Below are 17509 nucleotides of genomic sequence, written 5' to 3' on the forward strand. Positions count from 1 at the left end.
AGTGAATGTCAGAGGGATGTGAGGAGAGTATTGCCTATTTGAATGCAGTGATCTCCTTCTACTGGGTCTATTTCATAGGTTCTCTGTTATCGGTCGTAGAGATTCATCTCTTACCTCCCTTTTCAGATCGACGATATACTCTTATTTATATACCATTACCTCTGCTGATTTTCGTTTCAGTACTGGTTTGGCTTTCTACAAACATGTAGATGAGTGTCCTGGGGTAAGTAAATCTTATTTTCTGTGACACTCTAAGCTATGGTTGGGCACTTTAATTTATAAAGTTCTAAATATATGTATTCAAACATTCCTTATTTTCAGACAGTCAGTTTCATATTTGGGATAATGCATTTGAAACAACCATTTTTTCTTACCTTAAAAATTTGACTTTTTTTTTTTCCCTGTGGGCTGTTAGGCCCGCGGGGGCTGAAAATGCTCCATTTTATTGCGTCATTCTTGGCGCAGACTTTTTTGGCGCAAAAAATCTTTTCTGTTTCCGGTGTCATACGTGTCGCCGGAAGTTGCGTCATTTTTTTACGTCCTTTTGCGCCAAAAATGTCGGCGTTCCGGATGTGGCGTCATTTTTGGCGTCGCTTTTGTCTCCACATTATTTCAGTCTCATTTTTTCTTTGCTTCTGGTTACTAGAAGCTTGTTTATTGGCATTTTTTCCCATTCCTGAAACTGTCATTTAAGGAATTTGATCAATTTTGCTTTATATGTTGTTTTTTCTCTTACATATTGCAAGATGTCTCACGTTGCATCTGAGTCAGAAGATACTTCAGGAAAATCGCTGTCTAGTGCTGGAACTACCAAAGCTAAGTGTATCTGCTTTTGGTAGCTATTCCTCCGGCTGTTGTTTGTATTAATTGTCATGACAAACTTGTTAAAGCAGATAATATTTCCTTTAGTAATGTACCATTGCCTGTTGCAGTTCCCTCAACATCTAAGGTGCAGAATGTTCCTGATAACATAAGAGATTTTGTTTCTGAATCCATCAAGAAGGCTATGTCTGTTATTTCTCCTTCTAGTAAACATAAAAAATCTTTTAAAACTTCTCTCTCTACAGATGAATTTTTAAATGAACATCATCATTTTGATTCTAATGACTCTTCTGGTTCAGAGGATTCTGTCTCAGAGATTGATGCTGATAAATCTTCATATTTATTTAAAATGGAATTTATTCGTTCTTTACTTAAAGAAGTACTAATTGCTTTAGAAATAGAGGATTCTGGTCCTCTTGATACTAATTCTAAACGTTTAGATAAGGTATTTAAATCTCCTGTGGTTATTCCAGAAGTTTTTCCTGTTCCTAATGCTATTTCTGAAGTAATTTCCAGAGAATGGGATAAATTGGGTAATTCATTTACTCCTTCTAAACGTTTTAAGCAATTATATCATGTGCCGTCTGACAGATTAGAATTTTGGGACAAAATCCCTAAAGTCGATGGGGCTATTTCTACCCTTGCTAAACGTACTACTATTCCTACGTCAGATGGTACTTTGTTTAAAGATCCTTTAGATAGGAAAATTGAATCCTTTCTAAGAAAAGCTTATCTGTGTTCAGGTAATCTTCTTAGACCTGCTATATCTTTGGCTGATGTTGCTGCAGCTTCAACTTTTTGGTTGGAGACTTTAGCACAACAAGTAACAGATCATGATTCTCATAATATTATTATTCTTCTTCAGCATGCTAATAATTTTATCTGTGATGCCATTTTTGATATTATCAGAGTTGATGTCAGGTTTACGTCTCTAGCTATTTTAGCTAGAAGACCTTTATGGCTTAAAACTTGGAATGCTGATATGGCTTCTAAATCAACTCTACTTTCCATTTCTTTCCAGGGTAACAAATGATTTGGTTCTCAGTTGGATTCCATTATCTCAACTGTTACTGGTGGGAAAGGAACTTTTTTACCACAGGATAAAAAATCTAAGGGTAAAAAAAGGGCTAATAATCGTTTTCGTTCCTTTCGTTTCAACAAAGAACAAAAGCCTGATCCTTCATCCTCAGGAGCAGTTTCAGTTTGGAAACCATCTCCAGTCTGGAATAAATCCAAGCCTTCTAGAAAGGCAAAGCCTGCTTCTAAGTCCACATGAAGGTGCGGCCCTCATTCCAGCTCAGCTGGTAGGGGGCAGGTTACGTTTTTTCAAAGAAATTTGGATCAATTCTGTTCACAATCTTTGGATTCAGAACATTGTTTCAGAAGGGTACAGAATTAGTTTCAAGATGAGACCTCCTGCAAAGAGATTTTTTCTTTCCCGTGTCCCAGTAAATCCAGTGAAAGCTCAAGCATTTCTGAATTGTGTTTCAGATCTAGAGTTGGCTAGAGTAATTATGCCAGTTCCAGTTCTGGAACAGGGGATGGGGTTTTATTCAAATCTCTTCATTGTACCAAAGAAGGAGAATTCCTTCAGATCAGTTCTGGATCTAAAAATATTGAATCGTTATGTAAGGATACCAATGTTCAAAATGGTAACTGTAAGGACTATCTTGCCTTTTGTTCAGCAAGGGCATTTTATGTCCACAATAGATTTACAGGATGCATATCTGCATATTCCGATTCATCCAGATCATTATCAGTTCCTGAGATTCTCTTTTCTGGACAAGCATTACCAGATTGTGGCTCTGCCGTTTGGCCTAGCTACAGCTCCAAGAATTTTTACAAAGGTTCTCGGTGCCCTTCTGTCTGTAATCAGAGAACAGGGTATTGTGGTATTTCCTTATTTGGACGATATCTTGGTACTTGCTCAGTCTTTACATTTAGCAGAATCTCATACGAATCGACTTGTGTTGTTTCTTCAAGATCATGGTTGGAGGATCAATTCACCAAAAAGTTCATTGATTCCTCAGACAAGGGTAACCTTTCTGGGTTTCCAGATAGATTCAGTGTCCATGACTCTGTCTTTAACAGACAAGAGACGTCTAAAATTGATTTCAGCTTGTCGAAACCTTCAGTCACAATCATTCCCTTCGGTAGCCTTATGCATGGAAATTCTAGGTCTTATGACTGCTGCATCGGACGCGATCCCCTTTGCTCGTTTTCACATGCGACCTCTTCAGCTCTGTATGCTGAATCAATGGTGCAAGGATTACACAAAGATATCTCAATTAATATCTTTAAAACCGATTGTACGACACTCTCTAACGTGGTGGACAGATCACCATTGTTTAATTCAGGGGGCTTCTTTTGTGCTTCCGACCTGGACTGTAATTTCAACAGATGCAAGTCTTACAGGTTGGGGAGCTGTGTGGGGATCTCTGACGGCACAAGGAGTTTGGGAATCTCAGGAGGTGAGATTGCCGATCAATATTTTGGAACTTCGTGCAATTTTCAGAGCTCTTCAGTCTTGGCCTCTTCTGAAGAGAGAATCGTTCATTTGTTTTCAGACAGACAATGTCACTACTGTGGCATACATCAATCATCAAGGAGGGACTCACAGTCCTCTGGCTATGAAAGAAGTATCTCGAATTCTGGTTTGGGCGGAATCCAGCTCCTGTCTAATCTCTGCGGTTCATATCCCAGGTATAGACAATTGGGAAGCGGATTATCTCAGTCGCCAAACGTTGCATCCGGGCGAATGGTCTCTTCACCCAGAGGTATTTCTTCAGATTGTTCAAATGTGGGAGCTTCCAGAAATAGATCTGATGGCGTCTCATCTAAACAAGAAACTTCCCAGGTATCTGTCCAGATCCCGGGATCCTCAGGCGGAAGCAGTGGATGCATTATCACTTCCTTGGAAGTATCATCCTGCTTATATCTTTCCGCCTCTAGTTCTTCTTCCAAGAGTAATCTCCAAGATTCTGATGGAATGCTCGTTTGTTCTGCTGGTAGCTCTGGCATGGCCTCACAGGTTTTGGTATGCGGATCTTGTCCGGATGGCCTCTTGCCATCCGTGGACTCTTCCGCTACGACCAGACCTTCTGTCGCAAGGTCCTTTTTTCCATCAGGATCTCAAATCCTTAAATTTAAAGGTATGGAGATTGAACGCTTGATTCTTGGTCAAAGAGGTTTCTCTGACTCTGTGATTAATACTATGTTACAGGCTCGTAAATCTGTATACAGAGAGATATATTATAGAGTCTGGAAGACTTATATTTCTTGGTGTCTTTCTCATCATTTTTCTTGGCATTCTTTTAGAATTCCGAGAATTTTACAGTTTCTTCAGGATGGTTTAGATAAAGGTTTATCCGCAAGTTCTTTGAAAGGACACATCTCTGCTCTTTCTGTTCTTTTTCACAGAAAGATTGCTAATCTTCCTGATATTCATTGTTTTGTACAAGCTTTGGTTCGTATAAAACCTGTCATTAAGTCAATTTCTCCTCCTTGGAGTTTGAATTTGGTTCTGGGGGCTCTTCAAGCTCCTCCGTTTGAACCTATGCATTCATTGGACATTAAATTACTTTCTTGGAAAGTTTTGTTCCTTTTGGCAATCTCTTCTGCCAGAAGAGTTTCTGAATTATCTGCTCTTTCTTGTGAGTCTCCTTTTCTGATTTTTCATCAGGATAAGGCAGTGTTGCGAACTTCTTTTGAATTTTTACCTAAAGTTGTGAATTCTAACAACATTAGTAGGGAAATTGTGGTTCCTTCATTATGTCCTAATCCTAAGAATTCTAAGGAGAAATCATTGCATTCTTTGGATGTTGTTAGAGCTTTGAAATATTATGTTGAAGCTACTAAGTCTTTCCGAAAGACTTCTAGTTTATTTGTTATCTTTTCCGGTTCTAGAAAAGGCCAGAAAGCTTCTGCCATTTCTTTGGCATCTTGGTTGAAATCTTTAATTCATCTTGCCTATGTTGAGTCGGGTAAATCTCCGCCTCAAAGGATTACAGCTCATTCTACTAGGTCAGTTTCTACTTCCTGGGCGTTTAGGAATGAAGCTTCGATTGATCAGATTTGCAAAGCAGCAACTTGGTCCTCTTTGCATACTTTTACTAAATTCTACCATTTTGATGTATTTTCTTCTTCTGAAGCAGTTTTTGGTAGAAAAGTACTTCAGGCAGCGGTTTCAGTTTGAATCTTCTGCTTATGTTTTTCATTAAACTTTATTTTGGGTGTGGATTATTTTCAGCAGGAATTGGCTGTCTTTATTTTATCCCTCCCTCTCTAGTGACTCTTGCGTGGAAAGATCCACATCTTGGGTAATCATTATCCCATACGTCACTAGCTCATGGACTCTTGCTAATTACATGAAAGAAAACATAATTTATGTAAGAACTTACCTGATAAATTCATTTCTTTCATATTAGCAAGAGTCCATGAGGCCCGCCCTTTTTTTGGGGTGGTTATGATTTTTGTATAAAGCACAATTATTCCAATTCCTTATTTTATATGCTTTTGCACTTTTTTATCACCCCACTTCTTGGCTATTCGTTAAACTGAATTGTGGGTGTGGTGAGGGGTGTATTTATAGGCATTTTGAGGTTTGGGAAACTTTGCCCCTCCTGGTAGGAATGTATATCCCATACGTCACTAGCTCATGGACTCTTGCTAATATGAAAGAAATGAATTTATCAGGTAAGTTCTTACATAAATTATGTTTTTTTTATGACTGAGTACAAGTACCGATACTTGTTTTCAAATACTCGCCGATACCAATTACTGATACTTTTTTTTTAATGACATGTGACAGTTTACCAAGCACAATACAGACTAATTATTTAAGATTCCTTCTTTATAATTATAAAGGGCTGTAATTCAAAAGACATTATTAAATAATATAAAAGTTCACTGAACATGTTTATAAATAAAAAATATTACAATAAAATATTAAATTTAAAGGGGTGATACAATTGGGTTGTAGGGCTGTTATATAACATCAATCTGACATTTGTATGGAGGTCCGACTCTAAGTTTAACAGTCTTTCACTTTCCACACTACTGCATGGGGCAGAAAGATATTTTTGGGCCATTTTTGCCAGAGCTAGAAATCTGTTTATTAACTGCCCAGTACTTCAGGGGTTTGTCTGAATCAGGTACAGTGAGCTCTCCTACAATAATACAAATAACAGCAAATTGTATTGGCAGAACAGTAGTAAACAATTTTTAGTTTAGTCTCCACTCCAGTTTAAAATGAAATAGGAACATGCAGTTTGAAAAAAATGCCACAAGATAGCATATGGGTAGGAAGTAGAGGTATCGGTTTAAGTATCGGTGCATTTGCACGAGTACAAGTACTCATGCAAATACTTGGTATCGGTACCGATACTAGTATCGGTATCGGTGCATCACTAATATATATATATATATATATATATATATATATATATATATATATATATATATATATATATATATATATATATATATATATATATATATATATCTATCGATTACGATTGGCTCACCTATGTGTTCAGTCAGCAACCAGTAGTGCATTACTGCTTATTTAACAAATGATACCAAGAGAATGAAGCAGATTAGATAATAGAAGCAAAATACAAAGTTGTTTAAAAATGTATTCTCTATCTGAATCATGAAAAAAAATGTTGGGTTTCATGTCCCTTTAAGTATTTATGCTGCTTTTAAATCTTCATTGCTGAAGACAATGGATGACATAGGGCTAGATTTATCAAAGCTGAGGCGTACAGGGGCACGTATACGCGCCCCTGTACGCCTCCGCTCGCCTGTGGCGGGGCGAAATTACCCGCAGGTATTCAACATTGCACGCGAGCGCAAAATTGCAATCCCGCCCCCTGCCCGTGAACAGCCAATCACGCGCGGGCAGGAGCTGTCAATCTCCTCGGTTGAGTCCTTAGAAGTGGCGAAGAGCTTAGGGAAGCAGCGGTCTAGTGACCGCTGCTTGATAAATCACGGCAAGCAAGTTCTTGTGAGAACTTGCAGCCGTAGGGGCTTGATAAATCGAGCCCATAATATATGGCTCATGGAGCACGATCTAACTCATTTCACAGCCAGAGGGATAAAGCAATGCTATGTAGAAAAAGGTTTAATGTATACAGATCCACTAACCTTCCATGCTGGGAGATGAGAAGGAGATCATCATAAGCACAGGAAGAATCATAACGCCTTCATTCATTACAGAAGCCTAAAAGAAGAGAGAAAAACAGGTGCTATAGGGTTAAATGCACAAACAGTTCAACAGTAATATTTACTGGGATATCCATGTGCACGGTGCTGTAATGTATGATTGCTTGTTCTACCCAATGTATCCTTGTTAAAAAAGTGTCAAACTACTAGAAATGTGTTGCATCTATGAAAGCATAACCTTTCTGTAAGAGAAACAGGATATGATTGCTTTACTCAAAGGCTGTTCTGTCCAAAAATTGACCAGGGTTTTAGTCTTTCTCCCATTTCACAAATTTCTATAGCTTAGTTTAAAAGAACATTCTAAACAAAGAACTCAAAGATTTTGACAATCTATTTGAAGGAGGAACTTTGCCAAAAATACACAAAAGCAGTTTAAATAAAAAAAATTTAAAAAAACACACACAACAACAAAAAGTACAATTTCTTATTTCCTATCGACCAATATGCTTTTTTTTGCGTCTGGTTTGTTTTTCTGAGGGGAGTGGGCGGCCAACCACAGTTACCAGAGTATCTATGCAAACATTTAAACAAATAAGAGCATCTTATAATTGCAACAGAATGTCGCTTTAAAAACAGAATTTATGCTTCCTGATAAATGTCTTTCTTTTGCGATGTACCGAGTCCACGGATTCATCCTAACTTGTGGGGGATATTGTCCTTCCTGACAGGAAGTAGCAAAGAGAGCACCACAACAGAGCTGTCTATATAGCTCCCCCCTTAACTCCAACCCCCAGTCATTCGACCGAAGGCCAAGGAAGAAAAAGGAGAAACTATAAAAGGTGCAGAGGTGACTGAAGTTTACATAAAAAAAAAATACTATCTGTCTTAGACAGGGCGGGCCGTGGACTCGGTACATCGCAAAAGAAAGAAATTTATCAGGTAAGCATAAATTCTGTTTTCTTTTGCAAGATGTACCGAGTCCACGGATTCATCCTAACTTGTGGGATACCAATACCAAAGCTTTAGGACACGGATGAAGGGAGGGACAAGACAGGAACCTAAACGGAAGGCACCACTGCTTGCAAAATCTCTCTCCCAAAAATAGCCTCCGAAGAAGCAAAAGTATCAAATTTGTAAAATTTGGAAAAGGTATGAAGCAAAGACCAAGTCGCAGCCTTACAAATCTGTTCAACAGAAGCATCATTTTTAAAAGCCCATGTGGAAGCCACCGCTCTAGTGGAGTGAGCTGTAATTCTTTCAGGAGGCTGCTGTCCAGCAGTCTCATAAGCCAAACGGATGATGCTTTTCAGCCAAAAGGAAAGAGAGGTAGCCGTAGCCTTTTGACCTCTACGCTTTCCAGCATAGACAACAAACAAAGAAGATGATTGGCGAAAATCTTTGGTTGCCTGCAAATAAAACTTCAAGGCACGAACCACGTCCAAGTTGTGCAACAGACGGTCCTTCTTAGAAGAAGGATTAGGACACAGAGAAGGAACAACAATTTCCTGATTGATATTCCTGTTAGAAACAACCTTAGGGAGGAACCCAGGTTTGGTACGCAAAACCACCTTATCAGCATGGAAAATAAGATAAGGGGAGTCACATTGTAATGCACATAGTTCAGAAACTCTTCGAGCAGAAGAGATAGCAACTAGAAACAGAACTTTCCAAGATAGAAGTTTAATATCTATGGAATGCATGGGTTCAAACGGAACCCCCTGAAGAACTTTAAGAACTAAATTGAGACTCCATGGCGGAGCAACAGGTTTAAACACAGGCTTAATTCTAACTAAAGCCTGACAAAAAGCCCAAACGTCTGGGACATCAGCCAGACGCTTGTGCAACAGAATAGACAAAGCAGATATCTGTCCCTTTAAGGAACTAGCGGACAATCCTTTCTCCAATCCTTCTTGGAGAAAAGACAAAATCCTAGGAATCCTGATCTTACTCCATGAGTAGCCTTTGGATTCACACCAAAAAAGATATTTACACCATATCTTATGATAGATTTTTCTGGTGACAGGCTTTCGAGCCTGAATCAAGGTATCTATGACCGACTCAGAGAAACCCCACTTTGATAAAATCAAGCGTTCAATCTCCAAGCAGTCAGTTGCAGAGAAATTAGAGTCCATGGTAGCAGAGATGACATGTCCACCAGGTCTGCATACCAAGTTCTGCGTGGCCACGCAGGCGCCATCAAAATCACAGAAGCTCTCTCCTGTTTGATTCTGGCAATCAGACGCGGAAGGAGAGGGAATGGTGGAAACACATAAGCCAGGTTGAACGACCAGGGTACTGCTAGAGCATCTATCAGTACTGCCTGAGGATCCCTTGACCTGGATCCGTAACGAGGAAGTTTGGCATTCTGAAGAGACGCCATCAGATCCAATTCTGGTGTGCCCCATAGCTGAACCAGTTGAGCAAACACCTCCGGATGGAGCTCCCACTCCCCCGGATGAAAAGTCTGACGACTTAGAAAATCTGCCTCCCAGTTCTCCACCCCTGGGATATAGATCGCTGATAGATGGCAAGAGTGAGTCTCTGCCCATCGGATTATCCTGGAAACGTCTATCATCGCCAAGGAACTCCTTGTTACCCCGTGATGATTGATATAAGCTACAGTCGTGATGTTGTCAGACTGAAACCTGATGAATCCGGCCGAAGCCAGTTGACCACGCCTGAAGAGCATTGAATATCGCTCTTAATTCCAGAATATTTATCGGTAGGAGGGCCTCCTACTGAGTCCACAAACCCTGTGCTTTCAGGGAATTCCAGACTGCACCCCAGCCCAGTAGGCTGGCGTCCGTCACAATAACCCACGCTGGCCTGCGGAAACACATTCCCCTGGACAGGTGATCCTGTGACAACCACCAAAGAAGAGAGTCTCTGGTCTCTTGATCCAGATTTATCGGAGGAGATAAATCTGCATAATCCCCATTCCACTGTCTGAGCATGCATAGTTGCAGTGGTCTGAGATGCAAGCGAGCAAACGGAACTATGTCCATTGCCGCTACCATAAGTCTGATTACCTCCATACACTGAGCCACTGACGGCCGAGGAATGGAATGAAGAGATCGGCAGGTGGTTAAAATCTTTGATTTCCTGACTTCCGTCAGAAATATTTTCATGTCCACCGAATCTATCAGAGTTCCCAGGAATGGAACTCTTGTGAGAGGAATAAGAGAACTCTTTTTCGGGGCGTGTCCTAACAGCCGCCATATCCAGACGCAAAATGTAAATGCTCCAAGCTACATAAAGAAAGTATGTCGTTTATTTATTCATCAACCAGAAGTTCAGAGTTCTCTTTGACAGAATTGGACATATGAAGCACAGCTGAACCGATTGATATCTTTTACAAGGAGTTTGCTTATACAGAATCGTTATCCAGGGCGTCTGGATGGGCACAACAGCGGCCTTTACCATCTGAATACCCCCCCCCCGATCTGCCGGGTAAAGCAGATTAATTTCATTGCTAACACTAGGGAGTGAAAGCACTGGACAATATGGATAAGACATCGAACAATCAGCTACAAACCCTCCTGGCTGCCCTTGCTAAGAAAATAGACACTAAGTTCACCCATTTGTTATCTATTGTGAAAGCACGCCCTCAAAAGGAACAGTGCGTTAAATTACAAATGGCGACTACAGTGGAGCAGGAGCGGCAGCATGGCCATTCACAACCGCTTCTTAGCACAACTGTGATTACCCCTTCCACCCCAGTATCCCAGAAGGCTCCGAACATGAGATCTCAGGATGCTAGCATGCTGCGCCAGAGCAACGGGGACTCAGATGACGCCTCTATCTATTTCACCCTCGGGATTGAGAGAGTTATTAAAGGGAAGCAGGTACAAGTACGGGGGGAGCGGCCGACCACCTGATGTGCTGTGAGGAGTCTCCCAATGTTCCGGTGTTGACCGGAGACCTGCATATTCATGGGGGTAACATTCTAGATGGGACTGATGTGATCCCGATCTCCTATGCTCTTGTCCCCGGTGCCTCGGATGCAGTTTGAGAGGTCCTTGTGTTTGCAACTGCTTGTCGCATCCTCTATCTGGAGCTCATTCTGCAACGGTGATATGATCAGTGGCATCAGAAGGGGGATCGGGTAACTTTGTCTAGACATTGATAGCTTCTTCATTTTTGGCGTACCCCCACAAGTTGATGGTGACTGTTTAATTACGAGACTGGGTTACTGGTTTTCTACACCTTGTTTAAATGTTTATATGTTGACGCAGAGGTTACTACAGGAGATTGCATTGTTTGGGACACTGTTTTATATGTTTTTGTTCATACAGGCTGCTTGACTGTGCAATTTTCTAATCGTGAATGACAACTCTCTAGTCTGATGCCCAGTTGAGGATCCTACCCACTACTCTAATTCACCCACTCTATCTTAAATTTTTAGTATATATGTCTGTACAGTTGGGGCTTGTGAATTCTACACAGACTAGAGATGTCCTTGGGGCTATTTATGTATGCAGTCCCCCTATTTAAGAGATATGGTTGAGAGCCATCAAAGCCCATATTAGCTTGATAATTACCACTTTCCAAAGAGGGGGAGCCACTGAGGGGGCCCATCTTTCTGAATCACCTCAAATGTCTCACATTAGCACCTACTCCCTAGTCCAATTTCCTTATTTCATTTCCATAGGACTCGCCCATTTAGGTGAATATCTTGGCGGTATTAATCCGCCACTGATTTAAAATTTGTTGTCATACCAAATATTTGATGTATACTATAATTTTCTCTGTTTATTAAATTGTACCTCTCAGTTAAGGTGGTTTGTTATTTTGATATACAGTTCAAGGTAAATATCATTCTATTTGACGTTAGTTTATGATAAAGTGGTACTATAGTTATATTTGTCTTGATGTAAGCTGTTCCTACATTTTTCCTTAAAAGAGAAACTGAGGTTAGTTTATTAAAGCATTCAGCTACAGGAGATAGAGAGATGTGTTGATAGCCCACTGATAATCAAAGTCTAACATTCTCTGACCTGATCTCTAATTCTGTGCATCTAGTAGGAGCAACTTTTAATGTTTTCCTATATTCTGCAAAATCTCAGATAACACATACATTTCTTTTATACTCACTATATCACACTATAGGATGTATAAGTTGTTCAGGATACTTACACTATATAAATTTACTTTGTTTTCACATAGGAAACAAAAGAATAAAAGAGGTAATGCTAGATTATGTTTATTTTACTTTACATTCGAATCGCATACATTGTTCTGTATTTCCAGTTTGTACAGTATATGTCTGGAGAGTTACATGTATGATGTTTACACTGAGATTTCATTGCTCTTTTATATGTTGATATTTCACTGTCACTTAGATAAGCAATGCATTGTATGCAAAATTTACCAAAAACAAATACGAAATGTATAATATGTTTTTTATGTTATATTCCTAGTTTTGCCTCAATAAAAAAAACATGATTTAAAAAAAAAAAAGAGAACTCTTTTTCACGTCCCAGGAGTCCTGAACATCTCTTGCCCAGGCCTGAGCATAGAGAGAAAGTCTGCCCCCTACTTGATCAGGTCCCGGATCGGGGGCTACCCCTTCATGCTGTCTTGGTGACAGCAGCTGGCTTTTTGGCCTGTTTACCCTTGTTCCAAGCTTGGTTAGGTCTCCAGGTTGGCTTGGATTGAGCAAAGTTCCCCTCTTGCTTTGCAGCAGGGGAAGAGGAAGCGGGACCACCCTTGAAGTTTCGAAAGGACCGAAAATGATTTTGTTTGGTCCATGTCTTATTTGACTTATCTTGAGGGAGGGCATGACCCTTCCCTCCAGTGATGTCTGAAATTATCTCTTTCAGTGCAGGCCCGAATAGGGTCTTACCTTTGAAAGGGATGGTCAAAAGCTTAGATTTAGATGACACATCAGCTGATTTCTTTAGGAGACCCTCTAACTTTTTATCCATAGGATCAATGAAAGCACAACTGTCTTCAATAGGTATAGTTGTACTCTTAGCCAGAGTAGAAATAGCTCCCTCCACCTTAGGGACCATCTGCCATGAGTCCTTTATGGTGTCAGAAATGGGGAACATTTTATTAAAAACAGGAGGGGGAGCGAACGGAATACCTGGTCTATCCCACTCCTTAGTAACAATGTCCGAAATCCTCTTAGGGACCGGAAAAACATCAGTGTAAACAGGAACCTCTAAATATTTGTCCATTTTACACAATTTCTCTGGAACGACAATAGGGTCACAATCATCCAGAGTAGCTAAAACCTCCCTGAGCAATAAACGGAGGTGCTCTAGCTTAAATTTAAATGCCGTCATATCTGAATCTGTCTGAGGGAACATCTTTCCTGAATCAGAAATCTCTCCCTCAGACAGCAAATCCCTCATCCCTACCTCAGAACATTGTGAGGGAATATCGGATATGGCTACTAAAGCGTCAGAAGGCTCAGCATTTGTTCTTAACCCAGAGCTACTGCGCTTCCCTTGCAACCCTGGCAGTTTAGATAAAACCCATGTGAGGGTAGTATTCATAACTAAAGCCATATCTTGCAAGGTGAAAGAATTAGACGCACTAGAAGTACTTGGCGTCGCTTGGGCGGGCGTAACTGGTTGTGACACTTGAGGAGAACTAGATGGCGAAACCTGATTTCCTTCTGTCTGAGAATCATTTAATGCCAAATTCTTATAAGTCAAAATATGCTGTTTGCAATTTATAGACATATCAGTACAATAGGGACACATTCTTAGAGGGGGTTCCACAATGGCTTCTAAACAAATTGAACAATGAGTTTCCTCAGTGTCAGACATGTTTAACAGGCTAGTAATGAAGCAAGCAAGCTTGGAAAACACACTTTATTTAATGAAAAAAACACAATTTGCAAAAACAGTACTGTACCTTTAAGAGAAAAAAAGGCATACACAAACTGCAAAACAGGTTAAAATTGCTTCAAAAATTCCAAAATTTTAACAGTGTACCCACTAAGCTTTAGAATGATTGCACCACAAGTAACAAAGCAATAGACCCTCAAATAAAAAAAAAACGGATTGATAAGTGTCTAAAACCAGTTAAAACCCCCTAAAGAACCTTGCCACAGCTCTGCTGTGGCCCTACCTGCCCTTAGGAAGCGATAATATGGGGTTTAAAGCTTCAATTAGTCCCTCAGAAGACTATCAGGACAAGTTGCTTGCTGCTTGTAAATGTAGGCCCCACCCACCTCACTCGATGTTGCTGGGGCCTACACAAAACTAACAAACCCTGCCTGAAAGCCATGTGGGTTATAAACAACCCCAAAGAACCCTCAAGCAAATGTCCCATAAAACAGAAAACGTTACTCCCAGACACAAAAAAGTTTGTCCCAAATTCACATAAACTGAGTGCCCACAAAAAATTAACCCTTTATGCAAGCTAGTAAAAACCTCTGATAACACTAAGATTACTGCTTACCATTCCCCTAATGGGGACACTAAGCCTTTCTGAGTTAACACAGTCTCTGCAGAAAATATGACTGATCATACCTCATTGCTGTAAAGCAAGAAACCGTTCCTCACACTGAAGTTTTCCTGTACTCCTCAGCTCATGTGGGAACAGCAGTGGACCTTAGTTACAAATGCTAAGATCATCATCCTCCAGGCAGAAATCTTCATCTATGTCCTGCCTGAGAGTAAATAGTACAACAGCGGTACCATTTAAAAATAACAAACACTTGATTGAAGATAAAATAAAACGAACAGTTTAACACCTCTTCTCTTTACCCTTCCTGCTTAGAGCCAGCAAAGAGAATGACTGGGGGGTGGAGTTAAGGGGGGAGCTATATAGACTCTGCTGTGGTGCTCTCTTTGCTACTTCCTGTCAGGAAGGACAATATCCCCCACAAGTTAGGATGAATCCGTGGACTCTGTACATCTTGCAAAAGAAAAGGGATTTGTTGATCCAATAATAAAATTATTAATAAAAAGTTGCTTTATTATTACAATATTGTCCCTTGGTGACTGTGTATACCCCACAAAAGCATTAAGCACATAGGTGAAAGGACAATAAAACACTTTGAGGTTATAATATTAAATGTTTAATAACGTATATTCAAAAGGTTGTAATATACTTTGTTGTTATTTTTGTTCCATTTTCCTGTAATTTAAATCTAAAAATAGTGTCGTTTTTCAGAATTGGAAGTGCACACCGCAGGTTTCACATGCCTAACACTGCCATGCACCTGTCTCAAATTGGTTTTAGCAGAGATAAGATGAGGAAATTAAATACAATGGAGATTTTGATAACAGTGCAACAGTGGCAGACCTGGTGCCTAGTTTACTGCAGTAACAAGTCCAGATTGACTCATCCAAATAAGTGGTTGGTGGGGTTTGCCTATTGTAAAACAATTGCAGCAAAGAAAGTTTACAGTTCTTTTAAGCACACATGCCGTAATGCTACCAAGGCGAGTCTGAGCAGGACACAGCCAGTGACTGGTAATCTCATATATTCCTGACTTACTGGGCCTGCCCTGCTCACACGCTAAATAGTGTTGCAGCTCCTGAAAACAGGCATGACCCTAGACTTTAATGTAGTGCCTGACTGCTTGTCTCACAACCCTGCAATAAAAAAACCTATAGCATTAAATAGATGAGGTTTGTCTTCAGGCTCCTTTTTGGGAATTACATGAACTCCTTACAAGTAAGATCTCATTGTACATTATATTCCTAAATAATACTGCACTTTAATGTACCTTTAAATAAAGGGGGGGGGTAATCTTGTACTTGTCCATAGAGGGAATTTCCAACCCTGGCAGTGGTATATTTCATACTATTATCAGTTTATTGGAAAAACAAAAATACACAAATCTGCTATATATTTCATTAATTGAAGTTATTGACGCTAGCACACTAGGACTAAATTTGTTATGTGCATTTATCTAATTTTACTAAACTGAAACAGACTATATGTAATTAGATACATTCCCAGTCTACCATAGCTAAAATGCTCAAAAGATGAGCTAAACCCCAATCTTTTCCTCAACACTGGCTAATAGAGGACATTGCTAAGTAACCCTCCTACACAACTGAGTCATAGAAAAAGAAGATAATTTTTGTTAGACACTTTTATTCAGTTAAATTTCTAAGACTCTTTTATATACTTAAACATTTGCTGATCATGTCAATAAGAATTACCAGTGGCACTGAAAACTCATGCAATGGCATTGAAAAGGATACATTAAATGTTAAGGTTTGCGTCCATTCCAAAATCTCAATGCTGTTATATTATGAGAGAAGCAACAATTATCCTAGCGCTCCCATTTGGGAATGGTGCCCAAGTCATGTTTTCCTGGACAGCTATGTCTACTTACCTCAACAAAAGCTGAAAATGATTAGTACTACTGCATATCCTGCAGCATGGGCAACTCATAGATGCCCACAAAGACATAGCCAAGATGGCAAGCCTACCCCCCCCCAACACACACACACACACACTTTAGTTCTACTCTTACCCTTTACATTGCTATGTACGGCTTGAGGCTAATGTATTAAAGGGCCACTAATGTCAAAACTAAAGTATCATGATTCAGATAGAGTATGCAATAAAAAAAAGTTTCCAATATACTTCCATTATCCAGATGTGCACATTCTTTTTGGATGCACACTTTTGAGGCTACTAAGCATGTGCAAAAGTGTACAGTGTATACATTTATGCATTTTGTGATTGGCTGATGACTGTCACATTAAACAGGGGGGAAGGGACATTGGATTAACTGACATTTGCAAGAAAATATTTTACTGCTCATTTCAAATTAGGTGCTATTGCATTGCAATTTATTGTGTATTTGTTAATAATTCAATTTTACAGTATTTAGTGGTCCTTTAAAAAGGTCCACACAACCATTGTCTAGCTGCCACACAGTGGCTTTTAATTTTTGATGCAAGTCAAAAAGTACAGTACAGGTCCTAAACATCTAAAAATGTCCTCTCCAATTCTTTTTCTCAGATGCATTTTATATTACAACGTTGCTCCTTTAATTTGGCTTTCCTATAATGCAGGGTTGTCCAACAAATTCCTATCGCCTTTGAAGGCTGAGCACACTGTAGAAATACTAATACATACATAAATATAAAAACATATGTGCCACACACTCTACCTGCCTATCGTACAGCCACACAAATGGTCTTTCACAGTTTTCTGTCTCCTACATTTCTATCAATACACATCTGCTGCTTGCATGGGAATTTTGCTATTAAATGATCAATGAAACATTTTGTCCTGCTCCAGACACTCAACATGCAGACGAATACTATGTAATGGAAGGCCAGACCTTTGGTTGCGCTAAACTGTTTGGGCCAGAATGGAAAGAAATTACACAAAAGCTTTAGGGGCTTTTTCATTTTATTGTAATGTAGGTGTCTCTCTTTCGCGTACAGAACACTGCAGATAAACAGCTCTCAAGCTAAAATTTGCATTTCTAAAACTGAGACATCTTAGTTAATCTCCCCAAAGTCACCAGAACGGAAAGATTATTAACAGACCCTTTGAATTAAAAAAGGGGTCACTTTTTGTTGGGATGATA

The 17509-nt window shown here is 39.7% G+C and overlaps 1 protein-coding gene across 1 annotated transcript in view; it reads right to left on the bottom strand.

Annotated features, from left to right (window-relative positions):
• ACVR1 (activin A receptor type 1) overlaps positions 1–17509 on the bottom strand; it is a 166291-nt gene that overhangs the window by 81485 nt on the left and 67297 nt on the right. Inside the window, exon 2 of the mRNA XM_053698318.1 lies at positions 6970–7045. Within this exon, the coding sequence (XP_053554293.1) occupies positions 6970–7036 (67 nt within the window). The 5' untranslated portion in view covers positions 7037–7045. The remainder of the gene's footprint in view (positions 1–6969; positions 7046–17509) is intronic.

The sequence above is a fragment of the Bombina bombina genome, chromosome 1, assembly GCF_027579735.1.
Source record: "Bombina bombina isolate aBomBom1 chromosome 1, aBomBom1.pri, whole genome shotgun sequence".
Lineage (NCBI taxonomy): Eukaryota > Metazoa > Chordata > Amphibia > Anura > Bombinatoridae > Bombina > Bombina bombina.